Consider the following 20,958-nt stretch of genomic DNA (forward strand, 5'->3'; position numbering starts at 1 on the left):
ATCTCATACTCAGTGTACCCTAAGCTGAATTTATCTTCCCCCTGAAGCAGTTCTTTCTCCTGTTTTCTTTTTCTTTTTCTTTTTCTTTTTGAGGAAGATTAGCCTTGAGCTAACTACTGCCAGTCCTCCTCTTTTTGCTGAGGAAGCCTGGCCCTGAGCTAACATCTGTGCCCAACTTCCTCTGCTTTATATGTGAGACGCCTATCACAGCATGGTGTAGCCAAGCGGTGCCATGTCTGCACCCGGGATCCGAACTGGCGAACCCAGGGCCGCCGAGAAGCAGAACGTGCGAACTCAACCACTGCCCCACTGGGCCAGCCCTCTTGTTATCCTTTTCAATGTTAGCTATCTTCATCCATCCAAGTTACCTGAGCCAGAAATTTGGCCATCCTCCATGATTCCTCCCTTTCTCATACTTTCTCACAGGCAGTCAATCATGAAATCCTGTTGATTTTGAATCCTAAATAGCCCTCAATATTTTCCACTCTGCTCCATCCCTATGGATGTTGTCTGAGTTCATGCTTGTACTTTCTTGCGTGGTTTAGTGTAACAGCCTCCTCACTAGTTTTTCAACCTTTATGCTTGTACCCTATAGTTAATTTTCCACAGTGCATCTAGAAGATTTCTAAAATGCTTATCTGATCATGTTGTATTCTGCTTAAAATCCCTCAATAGTTCTCCAATGCCTTCTAGATAAAGTCTAATCTTTTAAGTATATTTTACATAGTTTCCTTAATCCAGTTCAATTTTACCACTAAATTATCTTATAGGTCACTGATTTTTATATTTTCTCTTGCCTCCAAGCCCTGCATGTACTGCTCCATCTGCCTGAAACATACTTTTCCTGCCCACATCTTCTTTTCTTTACCTGCTTCTGTTTTTATTTTTAATCCTTATTTATTCCTTCCTTCAGAAAACTCTCCTTAATTTCCCCAAAAGGCTAGTTGTCTTTGTTTATATTCGCACAGCTTCCTGTACTTATTCACATCATAGCATTTATCACAGTGTACTATAATTGCCTGTCAAATTCTGTTTTTCTCCTTAGACTGTAAGCTCCTTAAGTGAAGGAACTACATCTTATTCATCATTATATTTCCATGTTCTAGCACAGCTGCCAGACACATATTAAACATATTAAGTGCTTGAAAAATATTTGTTGAAAGACTGTTTGTCATAGAGGTGTGCCATTATTTAAAGACCTGCTTTTTGTCTACTTCTAATAGAATTCAAGGTGATGATTTCAAGCTAGTTTATTTTATTTTGAAGGTAATAGTTTGATTCCTTAAAAGCACTTACCATAACTTGTAATAACTTGTTTGTTTGTTTACTTATTGGTTTTTTAAGGGTGAGGGCTGTACCTGTCTTGTTTGTTATTGTATTCTTAGCACTTGGAATATAGTAGGTGCTTGATTTCACCATCTCTATTAGATTATTTCCATTAAATCCACACAAAATTCTCTAATATCTTCCATCTCAAAAGAAGAAAAGAAAACAAAATTCCTCTCAATCCTGATCTCTTTGCTCCCTATCTCAGCAAAACAGAAGAGTTGTCTTATACTTGCTTTACTACTTCCTCTCTACTCTTTTTTTTTTGAACCCACTTCATTCAGGCTTTTGCTCGCATGACTCCATTGAAATTGCTCTTGTCAAGATAGCCATGTTGACAAATCTAATGAACACTTAAATTTTCAACAACATTCAACACAGTTGAACCCTTCCTCCTTTTTGGGGCATTTTCTTATTACTATTCTTTCTCATTCTTCTTTGCTGGATCCTTCTCTTCAACACTTCTAAGTGTTGTCCTCTTTTGAGTCTTAGTCCTGAACGCTCTTCTGTATATATATACATTCTCCCTAGGTAAACTCATACATTCCATTATTTTAAATTCTAAGTATGAGCTGATGCCTCCCAAATTTCTCTCTCCAATCCTGCCTTCTCCCCATATATTCTACTCAGAATCTTCACATGGATGTCTGTTAGGCAATTCAAACTTAATATACCCAAATTTAATATGCTTGATTTTCCTCTTCAGACCTATGCTTTCCCTGGCCTTTCTGTCAGGAAATTACACCCGTTTAGGTGCTCAAGGCAAAAACCTAGGAGTCAACCTGTTTTTTTTTGCCTTCACTCCTATTAGAAGTCCTGTTAGCTATATCTCCAAAATAACCCCAGTCAGCCACCATCAGCTCTCGCCTAAAATACATGGTCACCTCCTATATGGTTCTTTGCTTCCATTCTCATTCATTTATAATCCCTTCTCCACAGAGCAGCCAGAGTAATCTGCTAAAGTCATAAATTGGATCATGTCCCTTTCCTGTTTTAAACTCTTGCAATAGCTCCCATCAAATTTAATCTAATCTCCTTCCAATGACTTACAAGGTCCTACATAATCTCACCCCTTATTTCTTTCTACCCACATTGCAAACATCTTCCCCCTCCGAGAGTGTACTCAGCTACTCTGGCCTTCTTTTTCTTCTTCCATTTTTTTTTTTAATGTTGCAGCTTCTTTTTTTTTTTTTTAAAGATTTTTATTTTTCCTTTTTCTCCCCAAAGCTCCCCAGTACATAGTTGTGTATTTTTAGTTGTGGGGCCTTCTAGTTGTGGCATGTGGGATGCCACCTCAGCATGGCCTCATGAGCAGGGCCATGTCCGTGCCCAGGATCCGAACCAGTGAAAGCCTGGGCCACCCCAGCAGAGCATGCAAACTTAACCACTCAGCCATGGGGCCGGCCCCTGGCCTTCTTTTTCTTCTTCAAATAGGTCAAACCCATTGCCACCTGGGAGCCTTTGTACTTTTTCTTCTCTCTGCCAGAGTGTTCTTCACTACTTTCTTCCCATGGCTGGTTCCTCTTCATTCTTTAGACCTCAGTTCACATCCCACATTTTTGGAGAGGCCTTACCTCACCACCCTGTCTAAATTTGGTCCCCTTCTGTTGCTTGCTATCAACTCTTTCTTTTCCTAGCTGCCAGCACAACTTGCAAACTTGTTTATTTTGCCTCTTCCCACTAACAACTAAGTTCCCAAGAGTAGGGACTCTCTTGTTTAGCACCATATCCTCAGTGCCCTAGAACACAGTCTCAGACTTTGGAGGGACTCAGGAAATATTTGTTGAATAAATGAATGTTGTTTATGTTTTCTGGTGCCTAAAACCACTGACATTCTCTTACTATATAGCAGTAAATTATTAGTTGCTTTAAGAGTTTTTAAAAACTGAGGTACCCTGAGTCCATCTGTGTTATTCACACCGTTTTACTTGATCATCTTGATTCTGAATGTCTTGTTCTGAGATGTTATCAATGAGAATTTAATTTGTTTCAGGAGAATTTAGCATAATTGAAGCCATGCTTAGTAGCATCGTGGTTTAAGGAGCAAGATTCCAGTTTTATTGCCACCATTTCCTATATATGGTAACCAGAATGAGTGCCCCTGTGTTCTACGTTATTGGAAGCAGGTGGACAGAGACCCATAGGCCGTTGGGGTTTTGGGGACACTGAATCTTCTACTCCTGAGTGAAAGTACAGGCTAAGATGTCTAATCTTTCTAACCCAACAGTTCCACATTCATATAACATTAATGAATAGCTAACAGTTATTTTCTCTTTCACATTTCCTCTTTGCTGACTCCCTAAACTTAAAGAGGCTACTTTAAGACACCTCAGCCTCTTTATAGGAAGAGGTAGTGTTAAGTAAATGGGGGAAAAAAAAAAAGATAATATACACCTTTACTGAACTTGGAAATATTTTCAATTTAATTTCCATAATTAAGTATAGTTAAATGTCCTCTTTTATGACAAACTTCTACCATTTCAGTGCTCTCTGATTATGTAATTTATTATGCTGCAACATAAAGGAAATGTGATGAATAATGGAAGTAAATTTACTTTTTTCTGTACCTTTCAAGTATAAGACTAAATGAGACTACAGAAATGAAGTTATTACATGATAAGAGAATACTAAAACAAAGTATCTCTTATGCAAGCAGGACTGTTCTTTCCCTTACTATTAATATCTATAATTATCCATGAAGTAACTTTTTCCCAAGATGAAAGCACACAAGGTTATTGTATTTAGCAACTACCTTCTGGGGGCCCTGAAACTACTCTTCTCTGTGCCAGCCATGGACCAGCCATGAGTCCTCAGTGTCTTTGGTCCTATACAGACAGGGTTGAGCCTGTTTCCACTTGCACTCATTTGGTGTAACTTGCTATTATAAATACAAAACAAAACTTCCCCAAATGATTGATTCATTAATTGATTTATAGGATGCACATTTTCTCATTTTTAAAAAGTTGCATTGATTTCACTTTTTGGTTTACAAAAATTTCATTCCGTGTTCACATTTTGTGTGAGAAAAATATGCATAGCTCATTTTGACTCATTAAAATCTTTCAGTGTTTGGTGCCAGAGTCCAGAGGATTATCTTAAGTGTATAGGTGATATAGTCCTGCTATTTTGAGCCTATATTGCCCAGTAACTTCTGGAGCTTGGGCAATATACAGAGGAACTTTGAATGAATCTTAACCTGAGCACCTCAAATGTCACCTCCTCAGAGAGACCTTCCCACTCTATTTCATAGCTTTCATAGTTTCATAGTTCTCATACAGAATACTAGTCTGAAATTACCTTGTTTACTTATTTACTGTCTCCTCATAAAGTTAGCTTTCTTTTTTGTTTACTTTGGATCCTCAGTGCCTAGACCAAGGGCACTTAAACATTAGTGAAATGAATAATTTATTGTCTATAAATAGTGCTTTAAAAAATCTTGTAAACATTGAAACTCAACATGGCCACTGAAATTCTCAAATATATATTCTGCCTATTACTTTCTTTTCTTTTTTCTATATAAAAATAATTTGATTTGTATGCCTAGTTAAATAAAATTCTCAAAAAAAGTATTTTTATCTAACCTTCCAACCACATAGCAGTCATTTCCCGACATCCATATTTGTCGGAGAGTTGCATCCCATGGTACAAAATTTCTCATCCCGGAGGGGGAGTGGGTGAATGAATAAGGGTGCTGAAAATTTGTAAGACCAATTTGATCCGAACACTGAAAAATGTTGGCTCCTTGGGTTTAATAAGACTATAAGGTCATTTATGAAGAATGTTTTTCTTCGTTTTTGGGGGGGGGGGAAGATCAGCCCTGAGCTAACATCTGCCAATCCTCCTTTCTGCTGAGGAAGACTGGCCCGGAGCTAACATCCGTGCCCATCTTCCTCTACTTTCTATGTGGGACACCTGCCATGGCGTGGCTTGATGAGCGGTGCCATGTCCCCACTAGGGATGCCAACCGGGGACCCCAGGCCGTCAAAGCGGAACGTGCGCACTTAATTCGCTGTGCCACCGGGCCAGCACCTATTTTTCTTCTTTGGAAAGCGGTTTTCCTCCTCTGAAGCCCATTTGTTTACAATTCCACAGTCCTCTCTCCCTCCATACCTAGACATTAAGACTGAGCCTAAATCCTGAGCATCCATCGCCAGCTCTTCCAAGGAGCTAATTCCTGGTGTCAGGGTTTGAGGAGCTAATCGCAAACTCTGAGGGCAGCTGCTCGCAGTCCCGGCCGAGGCCGTCTCTGCTAGGAGCCATGGTTGTGGCGAGCGTCTCGGCAGGGTCCTCCACCAGACCCCGAGAGCCAGCCCCGCGCTGTCAAGCTCTGAGCCCAAACCTCTCACGGCCCCGCGCGGGCGGGCCTCTGGCCCCGGGCTCGAAGTCCAGCCTATGCCGCGGCCTCACGGGTACGCTCCGGCGCCTTCTCTGCTCAGGGGGCCGCCAGACTAGCCAAGCGCCGGATAGAGGTGCGAAGCCATAGAGGCTAAGGAAGGGACGGCGGGGGAGGGTCGGCTGCCAGTGGTGCTCTAAACATCGCTCTGTTGTGGGTGCGGGGAGCCGAAGGCTTCTGCACTCTCAAGTCCCTGGCGTCGTGCCCGCGCCACCCCGCCCTAGCCTCAGATAGCAGCTGACAGCGTCGCGGAGAAGGACCGGACCTGGGCGCGTTTCTCCTTCACTTCGCCGGCCCCGTTCTCGCTCCCCGCCCCTCCTTTCCGCGCACGCCCCGCCCCGTGAGCTGCCACGTGAGGGAATCCTCTCGCCAGCCTATGGGCGCCAGCTCCGCCCCACGCCCCCGCCTTGCCCCTGCTCCTCGCACCGCCACGTGATGCGGCTCACCGCCAGCCAATGGACGCCGCCCTTGCCTCGCGCCCCGCCCCGCGCGCCGTGGCCGTTTGAAGTGACTAATTTCTGTCATATGACTGAGGCGCCCATGGGGGTGGCGGGGCGGCTGTAGGAGCGGGGGCCTAGCAAGCGCCCTGAGGAGCGACCCCGGCCTGGCCGTGGCCAGCATGGCCCCTACGCTGTTCCAGAAGCTCTTCAGCAAGAGGAGCGGGCTGGGCACATCCGGTCGGGACGCGCGGGACCCGGATTGCGCGTTCAGGTAGGGCGCTTCGGGGCGGGGGGCGCCGAGTCGGTGGCCTTGTGGGCTCCGAGCTTCGGAAGAGCTGGGGCCTTCGGTGTTCACACCCGTGCGGCGGTGCCGCGCGGGGACCTGGACCCCTGGCCCGCGGGCGGGAGGGGACGGGCAGCTGCGGACCTGCACTGGAGGGTTGGAGCGAGGTCCTCTCCCCACCCCCTACTCCCGCCGGCGCCCCTTCCCCCTCTTCGGGGTCGGTTTGTTTACGTCCTGCTCGGCAGCCACGCGCAGTTCTGCCCCTCGGGACCGAGCCCCGCGGCCTGAGCGTAGGGTCCACACGCCTTCCTGACGGCGAGTGTAGTTGGGCGCGGGCTGGATTGGATCTCTGCCGCCGTCCTCCGGGTGGAGAAGTTCTCCCCTCCTCCCTGCGACCAGTCGCCCTCTGGGTGCTCCATTCCAGCTTGGCTGGAGGTGAGGAGAGAGCTGCACGTTTTGGCCAACCTTCTGAGTGTAGAGAAGGCTGGAGGAGCGAGTAGGCAAGGTGCCGTTCTTTAAGGTTTCTTGGAAACTAAAATTGGAGGTGTGCAGTTACCGGACCGAACGGCCTTAGTGTTATCGAAGGAGAAATGTGAAACCTAAGAGGTTATGCTTACTACCGACAGTGAAGCAGGACCGAACCAAATGAAGCATGGCCATAGAATTGACAATAGAATCATCCCCGTAGAACCGTTGCTGAAAAGGAATCTTTAACTATTGAAAACGACAGCAAAATATTTTGTAGTATTACAGGCTATTTAATTTTTGGTTGCAGTACCTGTTGCTGGTAGAAAAACTTTAAAATGGTAAGGCAATGTAAATCTGAATTCAAGGTAAAATTTAGTCGCCAAACTGCATTTGAAGAAGAGATTATGTCTTCCAAACAGCCTTACTACTTGTTGCGGTGTGGAAACTTGTAAATATAACTAGGCTAGATGTCAAATATCACTCAAACCTGGTAGGATAGCAAAGAGCCCAGTAGTACATTAGTAGTAGGAAAAAATGAGAATCTCTTAAATTTTGCAACAGAAGTGTGAAATGAGTGTACCACCTTGGTTTAAAAGGTTTTGGTGTTCTTAAAATTATTCACGCTCTCTCACTAATGCAGATCACATTAGTAAACATTCAGTAATACATGTGGAATTGAAGTATTAAATGGAAAGAAATTTAACTGACTTTTAGAGGAAGAAAAATCTCAGTTTTGAACATCTTGGAAAAGTGCTTAATAAAAGACAGTTTTCTAGGTTTTCGTCTTTTCCACTGGAAAATAAATGTCTTGCCATGCTTATCTAATGATTTTCTTTGAACAGTTCCTTAGTGTTTTTCTTTTGAAAAATGAAAGTGCAGTCTAGATAAAACCACATTGAACCATTCAGTTAATTAAGAGTCAGTAGAAAGCAAGTTCAGGAGGGATATTAAAAAGGTGGCTTTCAAGTAGGCTTTCTATTTCTGGGCAAAGATTGACTCTGGGGTACTCCAGTTTCCAAGGGTCTCAAGTCACTCGTGAAAAAAACGTTTTCACGTTTGTTTTTTAAAAATGTAAAGTTTACTATACAGTTGTGTAATACTTCTTTAGAGTTGCCAAAGCACTTTCTCATTAGTTATCTCATGTGGTATTTCACAACAACCTTGTGAGATAGAGCAAGTAGCACTGTAACTAGATGATCTTTTTTCCAGTGGAAGTAAAGATTATGTGTGAGCCCATTAACTGCGGTACACTATAGAAGTGATTGCTTTAAAAATAAAGCGTGTTCAAATGTGCGTATGAGAAAATGAAAGCTGGTTAATGTCACACAGCTAGTAACTTGCAGATCTGATTAACCCGGATCTTTTTTTAAACCACTTCACTGAGCTATAATTTACATACAATAAAATTGAGCCATTTTAAGTGCACAGTTGTCTGAATTTTATGTGTATTCAGTCGTGTACCCACCACCCCAGTGAAGTTTTAGAAACTTTCATCACCCAAAAAGTTCCCTTGTGCCCTTTTGCAGTCATTCCTTAACCCCTCCTCACCAAGGGCAATCACTGAACTGCTTTTTGTCTAATGATAGCAGTTTTGACTTTTCTAGAATTTCATATAAATGTAATCATACTGTTTATAGTCTCTTGTGTCGGGCTTATTTTAGCTCAGAGTGATGATTTGGAGATTCCATCCATGTGGTTGTATTTATCAGAAGGTCCTTCCATTTTACTGCTAAGTAGTATTCAGTTGTACAGGTATACTGTAATTTGTTTATCCATTCACCAGTTGGCAGACATTGGTTTGTTTCCAGAGTTGGGTTGTAATGAACAATGCTGCTGTAAACATTTGTGTACAAATCTTTGTGTGGACATATGGTTTTGTTTCTTTTCAGTGTATACCTAGAAGTGGGATTGCTGGGGCAAATACTAAGTGTATGCTTAACTTTAAAAAAAATAGCCGAACTTTTCCAAAGTAATTGTACCATTTTGTATTCCTACCAGCAGTGTATGAAGGTTATGGTCGCTCTACATCCTCTCCAATACTTGATATTGTTAGTCTGTTCTTTTTTAGTTAAAAGTTTTTTGTATTGGTGGAATATAAACAAGTACTGGGACAAAGAAAACAGTTCAGTGGTTACCAGGGGAAGGGGGTGGGAGGGACATAGGGGGTGAAGGGGAGCACTTATGTGATGACAGTCAAGAAATAATGGACAACTGAAATCTCACATTGATATAAACTATTACGAACTCAATTAAAAAAAGTATTGTAAAAAACACATAATATAAAACTTACTAGCTTAACCATTGTTGAATCTTTGATAATAGCCGTTCTAGTGGGTATAGTGGTATCTTGTTGTGCTTTTAATTTTCATTTCCCTAATAACAAATGATGTTCAGCATCTTTTCTGTAACTCGGGTTTTTGAGTGGACTAAAATTTAATGTTCATTCTAGTATACCATGTTTTCCTTTCTAGGTTCCTTTTTTGGTTTTGTTTTGTTTTAGTCAGCTTAAGTTGTTAAATCGGGCTTGGACACAGTTAGCCTTTGGCATCTAAGTGTAGCTCAGCCTCTAAGAGTCAGTTCCTAGAGTAAGCAGTATACAGGAACCCAGTGCGAAAAGCCACAGTAGAGCTCTAGGATAGGAGAGGCTTGTGATAAAGAAGGCTTAGGAGCCTTTCAGTATTCGTCTTTTATAGTTAGCCCATTGGAAGAGGTGGTTGTGTCTGATGTGTAATGTATAGCTAGGAACAGGCCTGTTAAGATTTGTAGAATTAAGCAGATTCCTAGGAGGGAGCCAAAGTTTCATTACAGGGAGTATCACAGGGAGGGAGATCATTTCAGTCATTTATAGAATTAAAATAATCACTTGTTTTCATCTTCTGAAGAATTTGAGAGAGAAAGTGCTTTCTAGGAGAAGACACTGCTTTATGTTTTCTCCATCAGGCCACCTTCCAGTGGAATTAAGAATTAAGTGTAAGTCCAGTAACTGCAGTACATATAAAATGATTGCTTTAAAAATAAAATTCTTGAAAAAAATGTCTAATTTAGTGAAGAAGGTTATTTCAGAGTTAAATGTAGGATATAATTCATGTTTTGTTCAAAAACAATTTCTATATTTTTGTTTTGTTCCCACTGCATGAGCATTTGCTGTCTGTAGCAGGAATTCTTGACTTGTTAAAACAACCTGTTAATTGGTCTTTTCCATCACTCGCCTTTCTGCAAACTACTCTCAACACTTCATCCTTTGAAAAAGTGTAAATTCTGATTATGAGCAGGCAAAATGGTATAGAATTTTAGGTCTCCATTACAGAGTTATTTTAAGGATTCAAAGAGATAAGTCGTGTAATGTACTTAATGCAGTGCTTAGCACATGGCTTTCAGGAACCAGAAGTCATTATTGCTATGATGATCTCATGCTTATGTGTTAAACCATTCAGTGTAGGCACGAACTCCTTAAAGTGGCCCTGTGTGGTGTGGTTTTTGTAAGGTCTCTAGCCTTGACCATTTTTTTTCCCCATAAGGTAATTTTTTAAACACAGCCATTATTCTACTGTTATATTTAACAGAATTAATAGAAATTCCTTAATATAATTTATTTTTAGTCTATATTCAGATTTTCTCAGTTGTCTCAAGATGTCTTTTTTCCAGTAGGTTTGTTTGAATCAGAATCTTAAGAGTCTGCATATTCCATTTGCAGTTATGTCACTTAAGTAATTTTTATTCTTTATTCTTAAGTAACAGCCTCCTCCCCTTTTAAAAATATGATTTGTTGTTGAAATTGGGTCATTTTTCCTATAAAATCTCCCCCATTCTCTGTTTTGCTGTTTGCTTCCTTATAGTTTCCTTTAATTCACTGGTTCCCAGCAGTTTGTGTTTACAAGCCCCCTCCAGGTGATTCTGATGCTCAAGTTTGAGAACCATTCATGTAACTTATTCTCTATTTTCTGAAAACTGGTAGTTAGATACTTTATTAGATGGAGTTTCAGTCTTTTTTTTTTTTTTAATAAAAATATATCACAGATGTTGCTGTGTACTTCCTGTCCATCAGAGTTGCATAATGTCTGGTTGTCCTACTTTTAGTGATGCTAAGATTGATTAGTGATTTCAGGTGGTATCAGCCTTATTCTTCCATTATAAAATTCCCCTTTCGTTAATGCTCTTAGCATCTTTTGTTGATTATTGCCTGAATCTATTATCTTGTTAGGGGTTGTGAAATGGTGATATCCTGATTCATTCTTTCTCCATTTGTTTCCTGGAAGAACTTTTTCTTACCGTCTATTTGGTTACTCTTTGCTACAGGAAAGGCAGCATAAAAGTTTTGGTTGTTTCATTTTATCATTTTTCAGAATAATTTATGAGTTGTTCAGTGAAGGTTTTTTTTTTTTTTTTTTTGAGGAAGTTTAGCCCTGAGCTAACTGCTGTCAATCCTCCTCTTTTTGCTGAGGAAGACTGCTCCTGAGCTAACATCCATGCCCATCTTCCTCTACTTTGTATGTGGGATGCCTACCACAGCATGGCTTGTCAAGCGGTGCCGTGTCCGTACCCAGGATCCAAACTGGCGAACCCCGGGCCGCCGAAGCAGAACGTGCACACTTAACCGCTGTGCCACTGGGCCAGCCCCAGGTTTTTGTTTTAATTATAAATTTTAATATCATCATGAGCTCTTGGATTTTAATGTGTTTTAATCTATATTTGGTCAGTGGAAGACTTTTCAAGTTGACTTCTTTGTCCTTTTGACATGATCTCATTAGTCTTTGATAACTTCTTGCTTTCTTTTGACCTTGTCTTAATCCTCTTTCCCTCTTCTCTGATTTTATCACCTTGGACTTGTTTTAGGTTTTGGGATGTGCCATGCTGTGCTCTTCCCTGTTCTTGGCATAGTCTTGTATACCTTTCAGTTTAGCTTTTTGTAATGATCATCTGAGCTTATCCTAATTATCTTTCCTCCAGGAAGCCTTTTGTGATTTCTCCTAGACCTAGTTAGGTTTCATTGTAATTATCTTCCATAGCTTACTGCATTTCCTTCTGTGACATCTGTCACAGTTGTCATTATTTGTCCACATCTCTCTTCTTTGCTTGTTTGAGAGCTCTTTTCAACTTCAAGGTGTATTTTGGAGTTAGAACCATATGGAGCCACCTGATGGGTTGTGAGTGGAGAACAGATACCTAGGTTCTTGGCTGGAGCAGCTAGGTAGACACCATTTTTTGAAGGAGACAATGTAATGTTGTGGAGGCCTGTCTTGAACACTCTATCCAAAGTAGCAGACCTCTCCCCTATTCTCTGTTAGAGCACACTGTTGATATCCTTCATACTTTTTTTTTTTTTAATTAATGTTATGATAGATTACAACCTTGTGAGATTTCAGTTGTACATTTTTGTTAGTCATGTTGTGGGTACACCACTTCCCCCTTTGTGCCCTCCCTCCACCCCCCCTTTTCCCTTCCTTCATACTTCTTTTTACAACTTAGCATCTGTCTCCCTCAAGTTCACGTTGTTGTGCCAGTGTACAGCACAGTGCCTGAGCATATGCTCAGAAAATATTTGTAGAATGAATATATGAAATAATTTTAAGGACAGAGGGAGAGTCAAAAGTTCTGTTTTGGACGTTTTGTCTAGTTTTAATTGCCAGTGACATACCCACAGAGTTGTCCATTTGACAGTTTAATAAAGTAAATCTGGAGTTCACAGTAGAGGTTGGGACTGGAGATAAGAATTTGGGCTTATGGTCAATTTTAAAACTAAGGGAGTGGATGAAATCATCTAGGAAAAGTGTGTAGATAGAGAATTGGAAAGAACAGGGCTTTGTGCTGAGGAAATGTAAAATGTACAGATGTGGGAGAGGAAAGTGTACAAACAGAACTGCAAAAGAGAGAAGGGGAAAGCCAAGGGTGTGTGGTGGTAGAAAAGCCCAGAAAAGAAAGTGTTTCAGAAATGTTGGAGTAATAAACTGTTTTGTATGCTGGTTACTGATAGCTCTTCTGAGATGAGAACCAGAAAAGTATCTACTGGATTTGTCAAGTTTGAGATAACTGGTGACCTTAATGTTTTTTTTTTTTTTTTTTTTTTGAGCGGGGTATCTTTGTGGGAGAAAGTAGGATAGATGTGGAGTAAATATGAGAGGCAAGGAAATGGTTTTATTGCTAAAGCTTTCTGTTTTTGTAGAAGAAACAATGTGTAGTGCTGAGTTATTTTTTTCACTTTTAGTATTCTGATTTTATGTCACATTTTGGGCTTCTGCATTCTTAAAAGCTAGCTTCTTAATATTGTCAATATTTGTAAGAACCACATTTCAGAAGTTTTGTTTTCTCAGTGTGACTTTTAAAGATTTGCTGCCTTCACAAAGGTTTTTATTATTTTTAAAATACTACTTCTCCATAAATTTACCTTTTAATCTTACATTAGAAATAGTAGGGGGGGGCTGGCCCCGTGGCCGAGTGGTTAAGTTCGCGCTCCGCTGCAGGCGGCCCAGTGTTTCGTTGGTTCGAATCCTGGGTGCGGACATGGCACTGCTCATCAAACCACGCTGAGGCAGCGTCCCACATGCCACAACTAGAAGGACACACAATGAAGAATATACAGCTATGTACTGTGGGGCTTTGGGGAGAAAAAGGAAAAAAATAAAATCTTTAAAAAAAAAAAAGAAATAGTAGGGACCAGCCCCATGGCTGAGTGGTTAAGTTTGCCCACTCCGCTGTGGTTAAGTTTCACCAATTCGAACCCTGGGCATGAACATGGCACTGCTCATCAAGCCAACGCTGAGGCAGCGTCCCACATGCTACAACTAGAAGGACCTACAACTAAAAAAATATACAAAACTATATACCGGAAGGCTTGGGGAAGAAAAAGGGAAAAAATAAAATCCTTTAAAAAAAAAAAAAGAAATAGTAGAAAGTTATAATATTCTTTACAGATAATTCTTTACAGAGCATCATGTCTTTCTTATTAAAGTGGGAAGCTGAGAATTTTAAGTAATCACATGTTAATGTTCTGTGGTGTCAATATGTGGTCAGTAAGAGTCTAATTTTGCAGTAATAAATGCAAGTATTATATTGTATTGTTAATTTGATTTTTTTTTCTATCTTTGAGTAGTAGTATTAGATTTATTTTTTTAGACCCGTGTTTATTAAAAGAAAATAAGTTAGTGAAAAATATAACTTCAATATTCAGTTTATAAAACTTGGACTTCATTTCTTACTAATACAATAATTATTGTCTTAAATCCTACTGAGTTTAAATTATCTTTTAGGAAAGACTTGTTTAAAACACTCCCTACATAAAACATAGCATAATCTCCTTTTCTTAAAGGAGTCCTAAACCATCCTCACACAATCTTCTGTTTCTGTTCCTGGCACCACCATTCTCTTAGTCTACCAGGTTGAAAATCAGAAAATCATCTTTTACTCCTTCCGTCTCTGGCTGCCACATTCAGTCATTTGTTAAGTCCTGTTGATTCGGATTCTGCAGTGTCTTAGTTCTTTTCCATTTATCTCATTTAGACCTTTAACACTGTTCGTAAAAGTTTGCTATAACTTTCCCACTTCATGTGTGCTCCCCTCTACACCATTCTTCTAAATTGATTTTCTTAGACATAATTCTGAGCAAATCACTCAGAAATCTCCATTGACTCCCTACTCCTTAATAGGGGATTGCTCTGTGCCGCACACTGTTTTAAGTGCTTTACACATATTCATTTAATTCTCATGATAGCTTTATAAAGTGGATCTGATTATCCCTGTTTTATAGACGAGGGAATGGAGGCACAGAGAAGTTAAGAACCTTGCCCCAGGTCACACAGTTAGTGAGTGATGAAATTAAGATATAAACTCAGACATTCGAGTTCCAGAGCCTTTGTGGTTAACAAAGTCCAAACTCTTCAACTTGGCATATCAGCCTCTAGAATTGTATCTTGCTGTGATGGACTTGAGTTCAGATCCACTCCAAGAGTTTCTGTATATATATAACCTTGCGAAGCAGTAGCATGTTGTTATTAAAGGCGGGGTGTGTGTGTGTGCATGTCTGAGTTGGGGAGTGGATGCTGGAGAGATAGTCCTAGTGTCCATTGCACCTACCATCTTAGAATTGTTTTGAAGATTAAATGGCATGGCAATCTCTCAAATGTTAGAATTACTTCCCACATCTCCTCACCCCTCAGTTTACCCTTTCCAGTCTTCTTTCTCATTTTTCCTCTAGCTTTGGGTTCTGAATCAGACTACTTAATATTTCCTGAGAATAATCTGGTTTGCACACTATTTGGAATAACACAGCTACAACACATCTTTCTTTCAAGCTCCAATAGAACCCATGTTTTTCCTGTATTTCTGCATCATGGCAATTTATTTTCTTGTGTTGTTTTTGCTTATTTGTGTATCTATATCCTTTACTAGATGGCAAGTTCCATGAAGGTACAACCTTTGTCTGACTTGTGTAGTGCTATATTCCTGCTGCTTGGCTCACAGAACACATTAAATAAATATTTGGTGAATGAACAAGTGAATAAAAATAGTCACTGAGTTGAGGAAATTTTGATTTGTTTAACAAAGATGCTTCTGTTTTGGGTTATTTGCCCAAAGTTGTTATTCACTCTGAGTAATTTAAGCAGGTTTTTCTTTGACGTCAATGTTTACTAATTTAAAGGAAAACTTCATTGCTATTTTGATTTTTTTAAGATGGCAAGGATGGTCTGATTTTCTAGAAATGGGATAGATCTTGCATTTATATCCCTTGTAACACCTCTTACTTTCCCTTCTTACCGCTTAGCACATTCAGAATTTGTGTGTGTGTGTGTACACACAGATGCCTTCCCTGACACAGTCAGTATTTGCTGAATGGGTAAAAGAATGAATAAATGAACTAATATACTCCTTTCGGTAGTAGGAGTTTATTTCAAGAACACAAGAGGTTTTGAGGTACCATGAGATTCCTTTTCCTTCCGTTTGAGCATACTGAGTCCTTGGACCCTCTAAGATTGTCAAGCAGACCTTATCGGGAACTGGAGCAACAATTTAACCTAGTTCTTTGGGGACACATTCAGAGCTCTAGAGGTCTGCATCCTTGTACTCACACTGCCTAATATAGAGTATCTCTTGACATAACAGCATTTTATCCCAAGTCACCCCAGAGGTGGTTCGGCATTGTCATATACTTTTCAGTTCTCCCTAGCTAATCCTAATGGTTAGAGCGGCAGAATTGGTTTCAAGAATGTGTGGGATAATGAGCCATTCCTGTTTATACAGTTATGATCCCATTTGTAGGACGAAGCTGGCAGGCTCTTTACAACTTTTTGGCCTGCTTTCCCACTCTGTTGTGGTCTGTTACATAATTTAAAGATTTCCACTTATGTCAAGAAACTACAGATCGTGAAGTTAGTGAGAAGGTGAATAAAATGGAGTCGTGATATGACTTCCACAAACAGGGATTTTGTGTTAATTTTGGTTAATTCCTAGTTACTTTAGAATATAAAACATACATTGTACATTTCTAGAATGCATAAATATAGCAGAAATTATTTGTGAATAACTTAAATGTCTTAAATTTGTACCAAAGAAATGCCTGGACGCATTTTAAACATTAGATCGTAAAACCCCATGTTAATGCACCAGCTATGACATGACTGGCTCCTAGACCCTTGGAACCCCTGACTGGCTACCTAGGCAAGCTCATTACTTGTGATAATCTGACTCTAAATTTTACATATTGAATTTTTTGCCCATAGCCCAACAGCATTATGGCTGGAATTTATCATAGTAAATTCCTCAAACCCAATCCTGATCCTTGAGGCAACTACTTTTTCAATTATTTTGCTGTTTGAGTATTTGCTTTTGTATTTCTACATAATACAAATGTACTGTTTTTAAAAAAATTTATTCATCTTGGACATTCTCTGTTTCCTGTGTTGGTAAAGATTTAGTTCTCAAACATGCACATATATACACATACTTATATCCTTCCCTTTCCCCTTCATTCTTCCAATATTATAGTTTTTGGTTAATTTAAATGACCAAGGTTAACTGTATTATTATAATATTAATATTCACTACTGAGCTAAGTATATTTTATGTTTTCTTGTACTTTTTACTTTTTTTGGAGTTAATTGCCCTTTTTTTTGCTTCTGTTCGTTTTCTTTGAAATTTTTGGTATTTCTGCATCCTTCAACAGCTCCATAAAATACCCCTCAAACAACTTATCTCTTAATTAAACCTATCAGATACTTGATTAGTTCATATTTTTTCCTCCTGGATATGTTCTTCTTGGAGCCCTCTGCCCTTCTCCTGCTCTAGTTTGGACTGCTTGCCCCTGGGTCTGCTCCACAGCATCATCATGAGGCTTCTTTTGCCTTCCTCCTGGAAATTCCTTTAACGTTTTTTTTTGTTAGGATCTCCTGTCAACTGGCTTCGTCGACTTCTTCCTCTTTGGATTATTCCCTTATTTTGGTGGTGCATAACCCTCCAGGAGCGTCCTGAGAATGAGTGCATGGAGATAAATTTTTCGAGATTTTGCAAATCCGAAAATGTCTTTATTCTATTTTTATGTTTGATTTGAAGTCTGGTAGATAAAGAATTCTATGTTGAGAATCATTTTAACTCAGAAATTTGAAGGCATTGCTCCATTGTCTTCTGACTTTCAGTATTGCTTACTGTGAAGGCCAAAGCCATAACTTTCAGCTGTCAAGGAGCTTTTGGAGTTTTCTCTATTTTTTTCTGAAATTTCAAGGTAATATACCTTTGTTTTTTAAAAATTCATTTCCTGTTGGTGCACCTTTCATTCTGGAGACATTTTAGTTCCGGGGAATTTTCTTACATGGTTTCCTCACTTCTGTTTGAAACTTTTACTAGTAAAGTCCTCTGGGGGAGATTTCTGTACTGATCCGTCAAATTTCTTGTTTTTCTCTCCCAATTTCTGTCTTCATATCTTTCCACCCTACTTCTGGGAGATTTCTTCAACATTATTTTTGGGTGAATTTTTATCTCTGTTTTTATTTCAGCTATCATATTTTTAATTTCCAGGAGTTTATTATTCTTTTTCATAATCTCCTGTTTTCAGCCCTCTGTCTCAACCGTTTTCACTGAAGTTCCTAAAGACCTTGAGGCTGGTGCTTCTTTGACAGTTTCCCAAGAGAATGAACATCTGTTCTGTACAAGGGGTAGGACTAGGAGGATGGAGAAGGCCAGCTTCACGTCCTGTGAAGGATATGCTTTTTGTTCCTCTGTATACTTTTTAATACCTCATAGAATTATACTTGGTTCTCTGTTCTGCATTTACTTTATAAAACTTAAGCTAACATCATGTAATCTGTGCAACAGCATATAAAGTGAATATTGTAGAGGTGATTGCTTTGACATGCGGCTACAAGATCTTTTAGGCACAGAAGGAATTCAGAGGGGATGTGATTAGCAAATTCAACTGACAGTTGTCAGAGAAACAGCAGGAGGCTCCAAACATTTTATAACAGTTGAATTTTTCTTTAATTTATCCCACTGCTCTGTCATCTTATTCCTCCGCTTTTTGAAGTACAATTTATTGAAGTATAACACATATACAGAAAAGTGTGCAGGTCATAAAATGTACAACTCAGTAAACTTCCTCAAAGTGAATACGCTTATGTGACTAGCACGCAGATGCAGAAACAGAATGTTAGCAGTTTCCTAGAAGCCTGCCTCCTTCCCCCTTCTAGTCATCCTCTGTCACCTCTGTGCAGGTTAACCACTATCCTGACTTAATAACACTGTAGTTTTGTCTCTTTATATAAATAGAATCATATTGTATTCACATACTCTTGTGTCTGGCTTGTTTTGTTCAGTGTATTTCAGATTTGTCCATTTTGTTGCATGTAGCATTAGTAGTTGCTGTGTAGTATTTCATTGTGTGAATATGCAATAATTTATTCATTCTTTTATTGATACAGAATTATTTCCAACCAAAGAGTTGATTCTAATTTTTGACTATTAAGAATAATGCTGCTATGAATATTCTTATATATGTCTTTTAGTGAACAGATGCTGAATACTTTAAACTGATAATTTCTCTTTAGCATTCGCATGTTTGGAGTATACATTACGTGACAGTTCCCAAGACACACAGATTGCATTCCTGAATATGTTATGTAATACAAGTTGCACATGTCAAACTGCATATTTAGCCCTAATATAATTATGCAATATAGTTATCCTCTAACATGTAGAGGATATAGATGAAACCAGACCTTTCCATGTAAAATATGTAAAAGTAGACACCAGTGATATCAATTTTGCTGTGATTGCAGTAAGCAGTACAGTTCTGCACATATACCATTTTAAAAGCAGTACGTCAAACTTTCTGGATACAGAGGTGAATAAGACAGCTGCCAAGAAACTCACAGCCTGATAGATAATGTATGATGTGAACATACCTATTTTATGTTGTGCTGCAGTCATTTAAGTGCCATAGAGAATGTTTGAAGTACTGTAGTAGGTAGAAGCAGGATAGATTTTGTTTAGCCAGAGGAAGGACGGTTGGAATTTAGATAGATAGATAGGATTCCAGGTAGTGGGAACAACATGAGCAGAGTCTCAAGGGGGAAGACCACAAGTATATTCAAGGAACTTTGAGGAATACAGGTTTACTTGACCATATGGTTTGTGAAAGGTGAGTTAGGTCTAGATAGTGTAGAATGCAATACCAAGAAATTTTTGTGAACAGTGGACGATCCCTGGAAATTTGAGGAGTGATGTTGATGTTTGAATACTAAAGTGGTTCTGTGTACCACAACCATAGCTATGATCTTCAGTTTTAGAAGCATTTCATAAAAATAAAAGGCTGTATCACCCCTTTCTTATGCCTGCATTCAGCCTGCTTTTTTTAAAAAAAAATTGCAGCTTCATTGAGATATAATTCACATACCATATAATTCACCCATTTAAAGTGTGTAATTTAGTTGTTTTTAGTTTATTCACAAAGTGGTGCAGCCATCACCACAATCAATTTTAGAACATTTTCATCATCCAAAAACAAACTTTGTACCCATTAGCAATAATTCCCAATTACCCCCACTGACTGCCACCTACTCTGTCCCAGCCGTAGACAACCACTAGTCTTACTTTCTGTCTCCATAGATTTGCCTATTCTGGACATTTTATATAAATGGAATTATACAATATGTGGTCCCTTGTGGCTGTCTTCTTTCACTTAGCATAGTGTTTTCAAAGTTCATCCATGTTATATAACATGTATCAGTACTTCATTCCTTTTTATGGATGAATACTGTTTCGTTCCATGGATGTCCCACATTTTATTTACCCGTTCATCAGTTAATGGACATTTGGGTTGTTTCCGCTATTTGGCTGGCTATTATGAATAATTCTGTGAACTTTTATATACAAGTTTTTGTGTGAACATATTTTCATTTCTCTTGGGTATGTGTTAGGAATGGAATTGCTGGGTCATATGGTAACTCAATGTTTAAAATTTTGAAGAACTACTGTACTATTTTCCAAAGAATCCACTGACACATCTTTGTGATGTTGAGACAAAATAACTTTAAGCCTAGAATTCTGGTGAATTCTTCAGAATATCTAGGGAAACTTGTTTAAGAGTGAAGGCAACAAATATGTATCCTTTAGACAAACAAAAGGTAAGGGAATACCACTAATAGAAAAATATTTGCAATACGAGAATAAATGGTAAAGAACAAGAAATAGACAGCAACGTAAACAGTACACATGAGTATATCTACACAGATGTTGGCAGTATAAAAACAACAAACATGTCAAAGACAGAGTTAAAATACTAGAAAATAGTGCCTTGTGAAGGAATAAGTGGTTGAGGTGGAGAGTGGAGTATAAGTAAACATTCTAAAGCTCTTTTCTTTTTTTGAGGATGGTAACAGTTCAGTGATAACTTAAAGTATAAAATATGCATATTAAAATTTCAAGGTTACGTGCTAAATGAATAGAAGTAGAGTATATAATTTCCAGATTAATAGAGGGAAAATGAGTATAGAAAGATAAAGAGAATGTAAGAAAAGGTAGGAAAATGAAGAGAAGTCATAGAACAAGTACAAAGCAACAGAATAAGG

The 20,958-nt window shown here is 39.2% G+C and overlaps 1 protein-coding gene across 2 annotated transcripts in view; it reads left to right on the forward strand.

Annotated features, from left to right (window-relative positions):
* The first annotated feature begins 6,228 nt into the window (after window positions 1–6,228).
* Window positions 6,229–20,958, forward strand: part of FNIP1 (folliculin interacting protein 1) — a 129,663-nt gene continuing 114,933 nt past the window's right edge. The window contains exon 1 of one of the 2 annotated variants that reach the window (XM_044780411.2): window positions 6,229–6,430. In XM_044780411.2, coding sequence (XP_044636346.1) covers window positions 6,339–6,430 — 92 coding nt within the window. In that variant the 5' untranslated portion in view covers window positions 6,229–6,338. The remainder of the gene's footprint in view (window positions 6,431–20,958) is intronic. The other variant, XM_044780412.2, reaches the window with a different exon arrangement.

This window comes from Equus asinus, chromosome 9, assembly GCF_041296235.1.
Source record: "Equus asinus isolate D_3611 breed Donkey chromosome 9, EquAss-T2T_v2, whole genome shotgun sequence".
Lineage (NCBI taxonomy): Eukaryota > Metazoa > Chordata > Mammalia > Perissodactyla > Equidae > Equus > Equus asinus.